General features: G+C 44.9%; 1 protein-coding gene across 1 annotated transcript in view; it reads right to left on the bottom strand.

Annotated features, from left to right (window-relative positions):
• Positions 1-4,739, bottom strand: part of GLDC (glycine decarboxylase) — a 100,025-nt gene extending 95,286 nt beyond the window's left edge. The window contains exons 1-2 of the mRNA XM_019934824.3: positions 4,281-4,739; positions 3,661-3,739 (exon numbers count right to left, since the gene is read on the bottom strand). Of these exons, the coding sequence (XP_019790383.1) occupies positions 3,661-3,739; positions 4,281-4,535 (334 nt within the window). The 5' untranslated portion in view covers positions 4,536-4,739. The remainder of the gene's footprint in view (positions 1-3,660; positions 3,740-4,280) is intronic.
• Between the last annotated feature and the right edge of the window lie 11,381 nt (positions 4,740-16,120).

The following is a 16,120-nucleotide window of genomic DNA, read 5'->3' as shown; positions in this document are numbered from 1 at the left end:
TGCAAAGCAGCTAACAGCATGTGCCACAACTACTGAGCCTGCGCTCTAGAGCCCACGAGCCACAACTACTGAGCCTGCGCACTGCAACTACTGAGCCTGTGCACTGCAACTACTGAGCCCACACACCACAACTACTGAAGCCCATGAGTTCTAGGGCCCATGTGCCCCAACTACTGAGCCCGTGTGCTGCAACTGCTGAAGCCCGCACGCCGAGCCCGTGCTCTTCAACAAGAGAAGCCACCGCCATGAGAAGCTCGTGCACCACGACGAAGAGCAGCCTCTACTCACCACAACTAGAGAAAGCCCGCACGCAGCAACGAAGACCCAATGCTGTCAAATATTAAAAAAAAAAATGGAAGAGTGTCCAACCCCACCTGGGTGACAGTCACCACCTGCAGCTGCGTTACACAATACCTCCTCCCTCTGCTCACTGCCCTCCATTAACCATTTATTAAAATCACTCTAACGATATCTCTTAGAATACAAAGTTCTCACAAGACCATCAAAAGTCTCATTCTGACAGCTCAGCCGGTCAATTCTGGTTGAATAACTTGAACATTAAAGGGTTTAGTGTCTCCTCTCTCTTCCTAAGCATGCTCACAATAAGCAATGTGCAATTTTGTGTAAACTTTAAACCTTGCTTCTGTGAACTTACAGGCTAGTTCAGTCTGGTTCGCTTGAGATGGCTTCACTGAAAATACTATACAGAGAGGCATATCATAGCCGAAAGCAATTGGCATGGTTCATAAAGTATTTAAATTTTGTATTAATAACAAAATAAATACATAGTTATTGTAGAAAATCTAGAAAAAGCAAAGGAATAAAAAGAAATCTAAAATCATCCGTAATGGCACCATACAGAGAAACAAATGTTCCCACTGACATATATCCTTCTAGTTTTTTTTGTTCTTTGTGTATGTCAGTGAGGGATGGAGAATTCACTTGACTAGATGAATCTGACAGGGTTTTGAACTGAATATCTTTGCTTGTTTCTCTAAAGTATGGCTTACTGTGAAGCCAACTAATGATCAAGGTATTCTTTCAAGGCACTTCCTGAAGTGTCCAAGGGGAGGGGGAGCATCCTGTGGGACAGCTGGACCCTCTGTACCTCCCTGACTCTGTCGGGCCACTCTGTCCTGTACAAGCTGGTCCCTTTAGCTCCAGCAGTCTCCCCCAGCCTTGTCCAGCAGAGCATAACTACCCACCCTTCGATACCCAGCCCTAGTCCTGAACTTTTGTCATCCCTTCCCTCGCCCTGGCAGCGGGCCTGAGTGTTCTCACACCTGTGCTCTCAGCCTGCCGCTGCATTTCCACTAGGGCAGCTGGCAAGTGGCAGAGTGATTCCAGTGTGATTGGCCTTGTGCATACCCGTAAACTGGATGCTCTGGAAGAGTCAGGACAGGAGTTTTCTACTTTATACACCCACCCCCTTGCAGAGGACACAACGAAGACAATGTAGACTGACGGCTGGAGTGTGAACAGCAGCTGGTCTGTGTGGGGTGAATTCTGCCTTCACCACTTACCAGTGGTGACCTTGAGCAGGATTCTTACCCTCTGTATGCCATGGTTTCTTCATCTTTAAAACAGAGTTGTGAATGGTAGTTACCCCTCCGGGTTGTAATAAGGATTAAATTAATACATGAAATACACTTTAAAAAGTGCCCAGCACATGGTAAGCACTACATAAAGATTTGAGATTATAAAGTTATGCATAAGCACTAACCCAAGTATCTCCATGCTGCTACAGCTCTCACAATCTTCTTTTTCCTTAGCAATGAGGGATTTAAGACTCATCTAACTAGCTCTTATTAGTTTTCTCTGTATGCAGTGAACAAATATTTGGTCTAGAATTCCTCTGACTACAGTAGAACACAGGCATTCAGCATTCACGTGAAACCAAGTTTGGATAATGCTGCTCCACTGTTAAATGAAAATGCTTCTGCTAGAGGTTACCTGTACCAATTTGCTCTCCTCACGTGGAACACATTCATTACCCATGACGTGTGCACACCTCAGATGAAAACACTGATGCCTTCTGTGCTGCCCACGACCACCTCCCCCTCCCCCTCCCCCCCATTTCCGCCCCCAGCTCACTTCCAAGTAGCAAGCTTTGCTGGAGAGCCAGCCCACTTCAGGGCAACGGGGGACTCCTGACTGTGCAATATTTTCTGAGTCACCTCAGACTAACCAGATGGAACCGGCCCCAAGTCTCACAGAAGCTGGGTTTAAAGTTTACACTTAAATTGCAAATTACTTATCAGAAGTCTGCTTCTAAAGAGGAGAGGAGGAGAAATGGAATCCCCCAAGGTTCAAATTAGTCAGCTGGAAACAAGCACCTGAACTAAAAAAGGCTAGATAGCTTTGACATGGTTCCTAGATGCTAATGTTCTTCAGGAACATTTTATTTTAGAGTATATGGTAAAAGGGCTGACCTAACATGTCCTGACTTTGAAAGTCTCAGGAGGGCTTTTACTTATTCAAATATTCACCGATGGCTTGCTTCAAAAATATATAACTCTTCACTGTAAACATTCAATTAATCAGGATTCTGATTTCCTAAACCTTAAGCAGATAAGGCTTCCAGCTATCCCCAAGTCTCAGTCAGTTCAATTGGACAAAAAGCGCATATTTTCTTCTATGAACAAGGTCCCTGCTGTCAGGGGAAATGGTTCAGATTTGAAACTAACAAAGGGAGCAGCCCTCAGCACACCCTGAGTTACAGCATCAGCCAGCTGGAGCTGGACCTGCTTCATACCTCAAGTTCTATACTTTAAAACAAAATAAAGCTTGCCTTCCACATATCCTTTCTGTTCCAAAACGTAAAATAAACCAATTGTCTTCTCTTCACTTGACTCCAGAAGTAAGAGATAGCATTTTTATGATTCAAAACCATGAGAATTCTTTCCTGTTTATAAGAAAAAAAAAAAAAGCTCTTCAGCTCTGCCTATTTGCCTTTAATTTTTTGTGGATTCGTGCTCAGCCCATGGAAGTCAAATAATCTTCAGACCATTAAAAATATTTTAAATATAAAATAAAATTCTCTTTCTGTTTGAATTTTAAAAATAAATAAAAAATAAATAAAAATAATAAAATTCTAAGAGAGTCTATGGTTAAACTAAGATTTCTTAATCAAGCATGAATCTTATTTCTGTTTCTCTATAAAAATCATTCAAGCTTTAAAAGTACTGCTGCCTTTCAGTAGGTATAAATAGTAAAATTTGGATGTGAGAGAGAACAATCTGAAGCTACTGTGGTATAAAGAACCTTGGGGTAGGAGGCCAGATGTCTGGGTTTCCTATTTTTGTCACTCCCCTGTTTGCATGACTGTAGGCAATTCCTTTTCCCTTCTGAGTATCCTGATCTGCAGAGAAGTGATGACACCTCTCAAGCCAAAGGATGGGAGAACCATGGCCTGGGACAGGTGCCTGGAAAGTTGGGAGTCCTCTACACGTGTTTGTGCACTGCCTTCCCCTGGGAAGTTTGCTGTCTCCACGCTGAGATAAAGAACTGAATTATTCCACCCTCTTCCGCCCCGTGCGGTACCCAACGCTGATTTATTTTCATAAACATTCTCCCTCCTGAGCAATCCTAAACAGCTGGACTTTCAAAGACCATAGAAGACAAATAGGCCAGAGCAAGCGGAATCTCCCGGTCACTTACAGACTGGGTCATCCATTTTCAAGGGTCTTTTCAAGCGGATGCTGGCGGGGACGGTCTTCTCGATCAGTTCATCAATGCTCTAAAATTAAAACGCAAGTCCGTGAACACTAAAGGCAGAGGAAATTGCTTCTCAGTTAAAAGTCACCTCTGCATTTTGCATCTACAAAGGCTTGTGGGAAACTTCATTTAAATTGTCTAATTAGGGTTTCTTTCTAAAAAGAACAACTTTGAACAAACCAAAAATCACTGGAGAAAATTAATAATGAGTCGGGGTAGTGATTCGGCCACTTCGGGCTGGATTTCAGTGGGCAACCGGAGATAATCGGATAAATCAGAAGGTCCTTCTCTTGCAAAGTGAGAGCTCATCTGCAGGGCGACTTAGGTTGAAAAATATACGGTTTTGAGGCGCGAAGAGCGGGTGGAGGAGAAAGTAACCTGGTGGGAGCAGGCTGGGGCACGCAGACCGAGCGCGCGTGCTCGCTCCCACACCAGGGGCCCCGGGCCAGGGTGCGGGTCCCACGCGGAGCGAAGCAGAGCTCCTGGCGGGGGCCGGGAGGCCGTACGGGCAGAACCCGGGCGGCGCAGGGTGAGGCCTCTGAGGGCCGGGTTGGGGTCCTTACCGCCAGCCCCAGGGCCTGTAGCATCTCCCTCTGGTCTTTGTCCCCGGGGCCGATATGCCTCCTAGCAAAGTCGTCGTGTCTGGGCAGGAGGCGCTCGAGGAGGCGCGAGGCCCCAGCCCCGCCGCTATCCCCGCCGCCGCTACTGCTGTCACGGCCGCACGGCGCCCAACGAGGCCCCGCGCCTCCAGCCAGGCGGCGGCCGCCCCCGACTCTGCAACCCAGACGCAGTCCCCAGGCCCTGGCGCACGTCTGCATGGTGGTGGTCACCGTCCCCTGCCGGGCCGGCGAGGGTCAGCTACGCTTTCGGCTCCTCTTCTGGTCGCGGTCCCCTGGGTAGCGGCTGCCCCCGGGGGGCTGGAGCCCCTCCCCGCTGGATGACCGAAGGGACGGATGGATGGTCAGAAGCAATGAATGGGTGCCGCGCTGAGCCCGGACACGCGCGCAAAGTTGTTACTCCACTCGAGGCACCTGCTTCGCACACTTTAAGCGTCGTTCTGGGGGTGGGCAGTGGGATACGGCCAGGAAACGCTCGGCCAATGGGAGTGAACGGAAGGGCGGGGGCGGGGTAGACCCCGCCCCCCGCCCCCTTTCCCTACCCCCTCCTCAGGCCCTCTGCTCCTCTCCCGGAGCCTTCCATTCTCAATTACTCCTACTCCATCTCTGGTTGACGCGGGGCGGGGGCGCTCCATGCGCTCCGTGCCAGAGGCCACGGGCGTAGTGCCTGGGGAATTCAGCTGAGATGGAAGAGGATTCCAACAGAGAAGCCAGACTCAAAGAGTTGGATAGTCTCCATTAATTTTAGGGTATCTTTCCTGTCATATCTCATGGAAACCAATATGCACAGATGAGAGTTATTATATAGTTGTAGGATCATGAGCGAGTTGCCCAATCTCTGAGTTTAGGTTTCCGCATCTCATACCGCTGGATGGGATTTAAAAAGAGATTATGCATTGAAAGCACTGCCATAACACTAGCCTTGAGCTCTCTCTCTCTCTCTCTCTCTCTCTCTCCTCCTTCCCCCCACCCACGCCCCCGCCGCAGGTGTGTGGTATAAAAATGCAAAAGATACAAAGGTATACATTTTGCACTGTCATCTTAGTTGGAAAATTATTTATACCTGGATATTTTTGAAATCTAATCTCTCTAGTTATCTCTTGAGATTTTTATCAAGAATGAACTTTCAATATTCCCACTGTCATTCTAATATGAGGAAGAGAGAAGGACAGAAATCAGCAGACCATTAGGTGTACTAACACTAGGAAAAACAGAAGGTGTCCTCTTTCTCCTCCTCTAAGCTTCCTCCTTCAATCATTTTCTGCACACTCTGGGTTCTGTAGCTGACAGGCACAGAGACTAGGCAGAGAGGCAAGAAAGTATAAAATAAAAAGCAGTAGGGGGGCTTCCCTGGTGGCGCAGTGGTTGGGAGTCCGCCTGCCGATGCAGGGAACACAGGTTCGTGCCCCGGTCTGGGAAGATCCCACATGCCGCGGAGCGGCTGGGCCCGTGAGCCATGGCCGCTGAGCCTGCGCGTCCGGAGCCTGTGCTCCGCAACGGGAGAGGCCACAACAGTGAGAGGCCCACGTACCGCAAAAAAAAAAAAAAAGCAGTAGGCAAAATGTTTGTATGGCAGGCGGGGGTGAGTGGTGAGCTAGAATGGCTGGGTGGAATGTCTCTGAACAGCTTTTCATCCATTTGGAATTGAAATTACAGCCTTCATAAAAGTTGGGAGATATCCTCCGTGCTAGAGGCCATGGGGGGAGGGGGAGAAATGTGCATTTATTCCCCATTCCTGACTATTCTTTTTCTGTGTATCACAGGAACTGGAAGCAAGAGAACTATAATTCCAAGATTGGCTCCAGAGTTCTGAATGTTATTAGTCTTCTGTCAACAAGATACTCTTGTGTGAGAACTGGAAAATGGAATAAAAGTGGAAACCATTTTCTTATTTCTCTGACAGCAGCAGACAGATGCATGGGTGGCAGCAGACATGAAGCGCTTCTTTACCAGCCATCCATGTTGGTACAGCAAGGCAGCTGTGTCCATCAATGGAAATGTCCTGTGGTTTTCCAACCTAGCAGGCAGCAGGAATTTCTCACTGTCCTGGACTAGAGCTTCAGTGGTTGACCTGAAGATGGTGGTATTCTATCTACCCTGTCTCTTGCTCTTCCAGTCCTTCCACTGGTTTTAGATGCACCTATTCCTGGCATTTTAATCCAGCTATGCTTGAAATATTTTGAGTGTTTTGTTTGTTTTCCTAAATAAACCTTAACAAAGATTGTAACTGAGGCCAATAGTAGCTTTAAGATAGTAATCTTAAAGCTTAAATGGATTAGCTATCTGACCCAATTCTGTTTGAAGACAGTGATAACATTATCACTAGTGGAGAATGAGATCATGATAGTCTTAGGCATGAAATGGAAAGAGTTACTTAAATTATCAGTGGGGAATAAATTGCTTATTGAAGAAAGGTCTTTGCTAGACCAAATAGTTGCTAAGTTAGACCCTTCTGGTGGGAATGATGCCTACAAGGACTATAGAGAGTGTTAGTGGCTTTTGAATGCCCAGGAGAGTTTACCGAATAAATGACAGCTCAAAGAACTAGAGAGCTTCAATGCTCTATAACTTCTGTAGCTGCAGGGAGAAGGTATTTACAAGTCAGACCCAATGTTTGATCCAGCTGATTGTCAAATTATCATACAAGTTGAATCCACAGCTTTATTAGGACTCATATGTGAAAGCTTGGGATTAATTTAAAACCCTACCAAACGTAAGGTAGATAGCTAGTGGGAAGCCGCCGCATAGCACAGGGAGATCAGCTCGGTGCTTTGTGAAAGCCTGGAGGGGTGGGATAGGGAGGGCGGGAGGGAGGGAGACACAAGAGGGAAGACATATGGGAACATGTGTATATATATGGCTGATTCGCTTTGTTATGGAGCAGAAACTAACACACCATTGTAAAGCAATTATACTCCAATAAAGATGTAAAAAACAACAAAAAAAGGGGAGATATGATAAGAAAACCAAAAAAAAAAAAAAACCCTAAGATTTGGAATGGGGACATCTTCGTAGTTTGGGTTGAATTTAATTAGCTTTTTTTAAAATTTATTTATTTTTGGCTGTGTTGGGTCTTTTTTGCTGGGCGCGGGCTTTCTCTAGTTGCGGCAAGCAGGGGCTACTCTTCGTTACGGTGTGTGGGCTTCTCATTGTTGTGGCTTCTCTTATTGCGGAGCATGGGCTCTAGGCACGCGGGCTTCAGTAGTTGTGGCACACGGGCTCTGGAGCACAGGCTTAGTAGTTGTGGTGCACGGGCTTAGTTGCTCTGCGGCATGTGGGATCTTCCCGAACCAGGGCTCGAACCCATGTCCCCTGCATTGACAGGCGGATTCTTAACCACTGTGCCACCAGGGAAGCCCTTAATTATCTTGAATCCTCAAATCCCACTGAGTTCCCCTTGCCACTTGAAGCAGTCCCTTCTCCCCTCTCTGAGATGCTGGCCATCCCTTGCTTGAAGAGCCTGTAATGGCTTCACTGAAAAATTAACCTTTCAGGGACTTCCCTGGTGGTCCAGTGGTTAAGACTCCACACTCTCAATGCAGGGGGCATGGGTTCGATCCCTGGTTGAGGAACTGCATGCCACACAGCACAGCCAAAAAAAAGAATTAATCTTGCAAAGGTATGCCAATTCTTCTTTACCTCTAGATCCACAGCCAGAGTCAGATTGCAGCATACCCTAGGAAAGTGAGTAAGATGTCTGACACCAGAGGAGAAGCTTACACAGGGAAATAATTGCAAGAGATTGCTAATGTACATTGGCACTGGAGGATTCCTGTGTAGGAGTGGGTTCTAACCAAGGAAGAAGGAATATAATATTGAAGTGATTGGTGTGTTTGCAGCACTAGAGATTCTGGATTTAGTGTATTAACTCAATAAGTCAGGAGTGGCTCTAAGGGTCTGCTGAGTTGGTTGACTGAAATCAGACTCAATAATGGCCTTCATTAAATTAGGTTAAGACACTAAACTTTCTTGGTTTAATAGAGAAGAAAGGATCCAAAGACTTGGTGAGAGGGAATTCCCTGGTAGTCCAGTGGTTAGGACTCCGTGCTTTCACTGCTGAGTTCCCAGGTTCAATCCCTAGTCGGGGAACTAAGAGCCCACAAGCCATGTGACCAAAAAAGAAAAAAAAAGAAAGAAAGAAAGAAAAAAAATCAAAGACTTGGTAAGATAAGAGTGTTGCATTCATCATGTGCAACACACTCTTCAACCCTTTCAGTGTATTCCTCAGTAAGACACAGAGGACAATATCTTCACCAAAAGAAATCCACTGGTTCAAGAGGATCAGCATTATTCTTGAAAAGCTCTGTACTTTATGTCTGCATGTGTGAGATGATGGTGGAAGATGCCACTGTTGAAATGGGCTCCCTGATTTCAATGGTAATGATGGAGTTCCAAAGTGGTAGAGGCCAGTGGCAACACTAGAAAACAGGGAACAGTGAGTAAGGTTGCTATAATGCACAGCAGAGTTAGAGAGGTAATCAGGCTTGATCCACAGGGATCTTTGGTGTTCACTAATTAATGAGCAGCCCATGAAAATCTTACTTAATCTGGTGAACCAAACTTTGATATGTCACCCAAATGGAGAGACCCAGTTGCTCAACTAGTTCTCTTACTTTAGCTGGTTTCATAGACCCAGAGCATCTTAGATGATGGGGATCTTAAGAAAGAATCCTTGAGAAAAGATCTTATGGCCCTGCTATAAGTATATACTATAAATCTTCCTCCTAAACTCTCCCAAAGATACCTGTGGTCATTTACCAAGTGTGATGGTTAATCTTATATATCAATTTTGCCTGGGCCACAGTGCCCAGATATGAGGTCAAACATTATTCTGGATGTTTCTGTGAGAATGCTTTTGGATTAAAGATTTAAATCAGTTGACTTTGAGTAAGGCAGATTGCCCACCATAAAGTGGGTGGGCCTAAACTAATCAGTTGAAGCCCTGACTAGAACACAAGATGGATCTCCACTGAGCAAGGGGGAATTACGCAGTAGACAGCCTTTGGACTTGAACTGCAACATTAGTTGTACCCTAATAGCCTTTGGACTTGAACTGCAACATTAGTTGTACCCTAATAGCCTTTGGACTTGAACTGCAGCACTGGCTCTTCTCTAAGCCTCCAGCCTGCAAGCCTGCTAGTGCAGATTTTGGACTCACCAGCCTCTGTAATTTCATGAACCAATTCCAAAGAGAAAGAGAGAGAGAGAGACTAATATATATATATTAGTGTGGTGTGTGTGTGTGTGTGTGTGTGTATACATTGAGAGAAAGAGAGAGTGTATGTATACTATTGATTCTGTTCCTCTAGAGAACTCTGACTAATATATCAATGAAAGAAAATATCCAGACTTTGGGTGGATTATTAGAACCTTGTCCTAAGATAATGCTAAACTCTGCAGATCCAAACCAAATAATTCTAGTCCACAAATCACAGTGGGGTGTTATGAAGATTAGAATATAAATGGAGATTTGGGATTTCTGGTTTCAGTTCCACTATGTAAAGAGCAAGGAAGTCGGGCTTCCCTGGTGGCGCAGTGGCTGAGAGTCAGCCTGCCGATGCAGGGGACACGGGTTCGTGCCCTGGTCTGGGAGGATCCCACATGCCGCGGAGCGGCTGTGCCCATGAGCCATGGCCGCTGAGCCTGCGCATCCGGAGTCTGTGCTCTGCCACGGGAGAGGCCACATCGGTGAGAGGCCCGCGTACCGCAAAAAAAAAAAAAAAAAGAGCAAGGAAGTCATCACTCCTGTCCTTACAACAAGAAAAAGGTAAACAAATGAAAAATCAATAACTTTTGCACACATCTGAAAACTGACATTGCAGGGTAAAATGCCACCTTGAAATCTGATGAGACAGGCTCATACAAAGAATCACAGCCAAGATCTGATTACCTAGAGCAGAAGCCACTGGAGCCCGAAACAGGTAGGAACACATAATGGTAATTATGATGAATTGCTGGATGCTGAGTGTGGACTAATTTAAAAGAGACTAATTTAAAACTCCTGGGAACTACAGTCTTAGTGAGGCTCTCACACTTTCTTGGGTTTTACCCCCAGAAGCCGTACCATAGTTAGGGTGAAGATCCAAGAAATATCTCCTCATAGCACTGGTAGGGGAAGAGAATGAGTAATCACTGTGAAATATGCCCAGAGTCTTCTTTATGACAAAGATGTATTCTGCAAAGGAAAGGACTTTACCAGAGCTTTATCCCAGCTGGAGAAGGGAATTCCTTCCACTCTATCCCCCTCCAGCCTTCTGGTCTTACATAATGGGGGAAAAAAAAAGTCACAAGTGTTTAGTGCTTCAAGGAAATAGACTGGGAACTCTGCAACCAGGGAAAGAAGTATGGGGCAGGGGTGGGAGTGAGGGAGCTTTATCACTGGAGAAACACTTGGAAGTTCATAGTCCGAGACATAGGCCCACAAAAACACTAATATTTAATTAGAACATTAGGAAACACTTCCTTTCCTCCACAATATACCACCACATAAACAGGGCTACAATAAAAAGAACTAAACAGGCAATATTAAACACAGCCCAGCTCTAGCCAAATTAACATAGATCTCATATTAAAGCCCTATTTACCTCAGTTCCTAATACCCAATACAGCACATTGGGCTTTCAACAAAAATTACAAGGCATGCAAAAAGTCAAGAAAAACAGTTTGAAGAGACAAAAATCTTCAGAACCAAACATGCATATGATACAGGTGTTGGAATGATTCTACAAGAAATTTCAAGTAACTATGTTAAAATAACATGTTAAAAGTTCTGATAGAGGGACTTCCCTGGTGGCGCAGTGGTTGTCTGCCTGCCAATGCAGGGGACACGGGTTCGAGCCCTGCTCTGGGAGGATCCCACACGCCGCGGGCTCACATGGGCCCGTGAGCCGTAACTACTGAGCCTGTGCGTCTGGAGCCTGTGCTTCGCAACAAGAGAGGCCACGATAGTGAGAGGCTCACGCACCGCGATGCGATGAAGAGTAGCCCCCGCTCAATGCAACTAGAGAAAGCCCTCGCACAGAAACGAAGACCCAACACAGCCAAAAATAAATAAATAAATAAATTTATTTTTTTAAAAAAGTGAAGGATAGGGACTTCCCTGGAGATGCAGTGGTTAAGAATCCACCTGCCAAAATGGTACAGATGAACCAGTTTGCAGGGCAGAAATAGAGACACAGATGTAGAGAACAAACGTAAGGACACCAAGGGGGGAAAGTGGCAGGGGGTGGGGGTGGGGTGGGATGAATTGGGAGATTGGGATTGACATGTATACATTAATATGTATAAAATGGATAACTAATAAGAACTTGCTGTATAAAAAATAAATAAAATAATTTTTTTTAAAAAAGCCAATGCAGGGGACACAGGTTCAATCCCTGGTCAGGGAACTTAGATCCCACATGCCACGGAGCAACTAAGCCCATGTACCACAACTACTGAAGCCCACACACCTAGAGCCTGTGCTCTGCAACAAGAGAAGCCACCACAATGAGAAGCCCACGCACCACAACAAAGAGTAGCCCCTGCTCGATGCCAACTAGGGAAAGCCTGCATGCAGCAACAAAGATCCAGTGCAGCCAAAAATAAATAAACAAAATAAATAAATAACTTTTTTTTAAATGTGAAGGATAGGACTTCCCTGGTGGCACAGTGAGTGGTTAAGTATCTGCCTGCCAATGCAGGGGACATGGGTTCAAGCCCTGGTTCGGGAAGATCCCACATGCCATGGAGCAACTAAGCCCATGCGCCACAGCTACTGAGCCCACGTGCTGCAACTACTGAAGCCCACGCACCTAGAGCCCATGCTCTGCACAAGAGAAGCCATCACAATGAGAAGCCCGCACACCACAATGAAGAGTAGCCCCCACTCTCGACAACTAGAGAAAGCCTGCACTCAGCAACACAGCCAAAAAAAAAAAAAAAGTGAAGGATACTTTCTTAGACAAAAATTGAGGGAATTCATAGCAAGAAGACATTATCTATATTTTTGTTCTTTCCATTGTTTCTTCTTCCCTTCTAATGTTCCAAGAATGCTTCTTTTATCATTTTCTTTTTGTTTAGGGAACTTCCTTCAGTCTTTTTTTTTTAAAGGCTGGCATCTAATTCTCAGTTTTCTTTCATCTGAGAATGACTTGATTTCTCCTTCATTCCTGAAAGATATTTTCACAAGATATAATATTCTGAGTCAACAGTTCTTTTCTTTCAGCACTTGAAAAATGTGTGCCACTTCTTTCTGGCCTCCATGGTTTCTGATGAGAAATCATATCATTCAAATCTTTTACCCCCTATAGATAAAATGTCATTTCTCTTTTGCTTCTTTCAGCATTTTTCTTTGTCTTTAGTATTCAGAAGTTTGACTATGATGTGTCTTGGCATGGATTTCTTCAGGTTTATCTTATTTGAGGTTTTCTCAGTGTCTTAGTCAGCTTGAGCTGCCACACTGAAATTCCATGAATGAGGTAGACACAACAGAAATTTATTTCTGGAGGCTGGAAAATCCAAGATCAAAGTGCCAGCCAATTCAGTTCTGGTGAAGGCTCTCTTTCTGGATTGCAGATGGATCCCTTCCTGCTGTGTCCTTACCTGGACTTTCTTTGGTGTGTGCACAGGAGAACGAGAAAGAGGGAGAGAAAGAAAGAGAGAAAGCTCTTCCTCTTCTTATAAGGCCACCAATCCTAATGGATTAGGAACCCACCCTTATGACTTCATTTAACTTTAATTACCTCCTAAAAGCCCTCTCCCCAAATATAATCATATTGGGGTTAGGGCTTCAACATATGAATTTGGGGATGGGGAGCACAATTCAGTCCATAGTACTAAGCTTCTTAAATATGTAGGCTTGTATTTTTTGCCAAATTTGGGAAATTTCCTGACATTATTTCTTTCTGTGGCCCTTCCCTCTTTTTCTCTTCTCCTTCTGGGACTTCAATGACATGAATGTTAGATCTTTTGTTAGAGTCTCCTATGTCCCTGAGGCTCTGCTCATGTTTTTTTTTTTTTTTTCCCCCTGTTTTCTCTCTGTTGTTCAGACTGGGTAACTGTTATTTCTCTACCTTCAACTCCACTGATTCTTTCTTCTGTCTTTTCCATTCTGCTGTCAAGCCCAGCCATTGATTTATTATTTATTTATTCATTGGTATTTTTCAGTTCTAAAATTTCCATTTAGTTCCTCTTTATAGCTCTCATTCATGTTGAGGATTTTCCTTGTTCTTGATATGATGAGTAATTTTGCATTGTATCCAGGACATTTTGAATATTATGAGTCTCTGGTTCCTATTTAGGTCTTACATTTTAGAAGGCAGTCAAACTGTTTAGGTTCAAAATGCATGTCCTGGCCCACATTTGTGGGCTATGTTTCAAGTGTTAATTCATTTTCAAAGCCTTTGCATTGCTATTCTGGTCTGCCCTACTTGGGTGTGACCTAGAAGCCAAACTGAAACCTGGGCACTAGTCCACACATAGTTCAGTTTGCTGTGTTGATTACGGTCAACCTCGTGGATGGTCTGCTCAAAGGTATGTGCAGGACTTCATACACAGATTTAAAGAATCCTGCTTTCCAGTTCTCTCGTCTAATTCTCACCCAGTCACTAGTTGGGAAGGAGCAGCACGTTGCCTTTTTGCAGCTGTTCACTTAGTGTAGGGCAGCGACGGTCAAGAATGCACCCCCCCACAGTCTCTGTAGCGCCAGGTTAGGGGATAGCTGCGTCTGCTTGTGTTGGTGCAGGCTGGGCAATGTTGACAGGGCTCCATCCCACAGGCTTGGCCAGAAATAGTGACAATGGGGATGCATGTGGCTTTTTTCATGGTGTTTACCTGGAGTAGTATGGGTTTTGTCCTGAAGAGTCACTGTTTTCCCATTCCTTTGGCTAGTGGGAGCAGGATTCCCTTGCACTGAGGCCTGGATATACAGGAGGCAAAATATAAATCTCATGAAGCTCACTGCTGGGCCAGTTTTCAAGTCCCAAAGGGCCTGGCCAGGCCACCTTCTTTTCCCCAACCTTTCAGAGTCTTATGATAGGTGCTTTAAGTATTTCAACCAAGGATTTTAGTTATAATTAGGAGGAGAAATAAGTAAAAGTACATCTAACTCCATTTTTTTCCAGGAGCATAAGTCTGATTCATATCTCTTTCAACTCTTCTGCTTGATCTGTGCAGGACATGATTTTAGAGCTTGATAATGGATTATGAAAATGTATTCAGGTAGGGATTCCAATTGGATCTGCTTTTACTGATTACTGGAGCAGATTAACATAGCCACTTGCAACTGGTGTACTGCTATTAATCTGGGCAGACTATTTTTTCCCTATACCAATTAGTAAAGACCACCAGAAGCACTTTACTTCATCTGTCAGCAGAAGCAGTACACCTGCCTGTCTTCCCACAGGGCTGTGTCAGCTCCTCAACTTTGTGTCATGTTCTAATCTGCTAGGACTTTTTTTAAAAAATAAATTTATTTATTTTATTTATTTATTTTTGGCTGCATTGGGTCTTGGTTGCCCTGCGTGGGCTTTTTTCTAGTTGAGGTGTTCGGGGGGGCTACTCTTCATTGCAGTGCGCGGGCTTCTCATTGCAATGGCTTCCCTTGTTGCAGAGCACGGGCTCTAGGTGCATGGGCTTCCGTAGTTGTGCCTCGAAAGCTCTAGAGCGCAGGCTCAGTAGTTGTGGCTAACGGGCTTAGTTGCTCCGTTGCATGTGGGATCTTCCCAGACCAGGGCTCAAACCCATGTCCCCTGCATTGGCAGGTGGATTCTTAACCACTGCATCACCAGGGAAGTCCCTCCACTAGGACTGTGATTGTCTTGCTCTTCCACAGGACACAGTGTTTGAAGGACCTGGTGAGCAGCATGTAGCAAGTTTGCTTGATGCATTGGAAGACACATGCCACAAAATGGGAGATAAACCTCATGAAAATTCAGGAATCCACTACCTCAGTTAAGTTTCTAGGGCTCCAGTGGTCTTTCTTGGGCTACCCACTTCAAAGTGAAAGAGTTTTGTGCATGTTAAACACCCTATCACTAAGAAAGAGGCACGATGATAAGTGGGCCTTTTTGGATTTTGGAGGCAGCATGTGCCACACTTCTTATACTGCTCCAACTCATTTACCCATAAAGTTGACGGTTTTGAGCGGAGCCAAAGAAAAAGGAAAAACACGCTGGTCTAATACTTGGGACTCATGACCCAGTAAATCCAGTGGTGGTCTGTCTGTGGCACATAACGATGCTATATGGAGACTCTGGTAAGCACTAATGGGAGAATCATGGAGTAGACCCATAGGCTTGGAAGCAAAGCCATGCTTGATCATTGAGGGTATGATCTATTATGCCCACCATGAACTGGATGTTATCTGACACACCAATATTTAAAGCTGGGAATGCCCAGCAGCACTCCTTCATCAAGTGGAATGGTAACCATTCCATCATCCAGGGGAAGATGGGCTAAAGCATGATATTTCATGATATCTTCATGATATTTGACATAAGCCAAAAGAAATTACTACAGAACTATGATATAATCCCACTTAAGGATTGCCCTGAAGGACCACAGGGAAGAGAAATCCTCCAAATGGGCAGAACTTGAAACAGTTCATTTGGAAAGAGAGATGTCTAGAAAAACAGATATCACTGACTCTGGGATAAGGGCTAATGGTTTGTGGATAACGGTTTTTGTTGCACAACGAGACCAGAGGATTAGTGATAAGGAGAGATGCATGTGGTTCTACCTCTCAGAATAGCACAGAATGAGAAGATGTTAGCATTCCATGTAAACATTCACCAAAGAGCACCAAC

This window comes from Tursiops truncatus, chromosome 6, assembly GCF_011762595.2.
Source record: "Tursiops truncatus isolate mTurTru1 chromosome 6, mTurTru1.mat.Y, whole genome shotgun sequence".
NCBI lineage: Eukaryota > Metazoa > Chordata > Mammalia > Artiodactyla > Delphinidae > Tursiops > Tursiops truncatus.
This window is presented reverse-complemented; position numbering and strand designations above follow the sequence as displayed.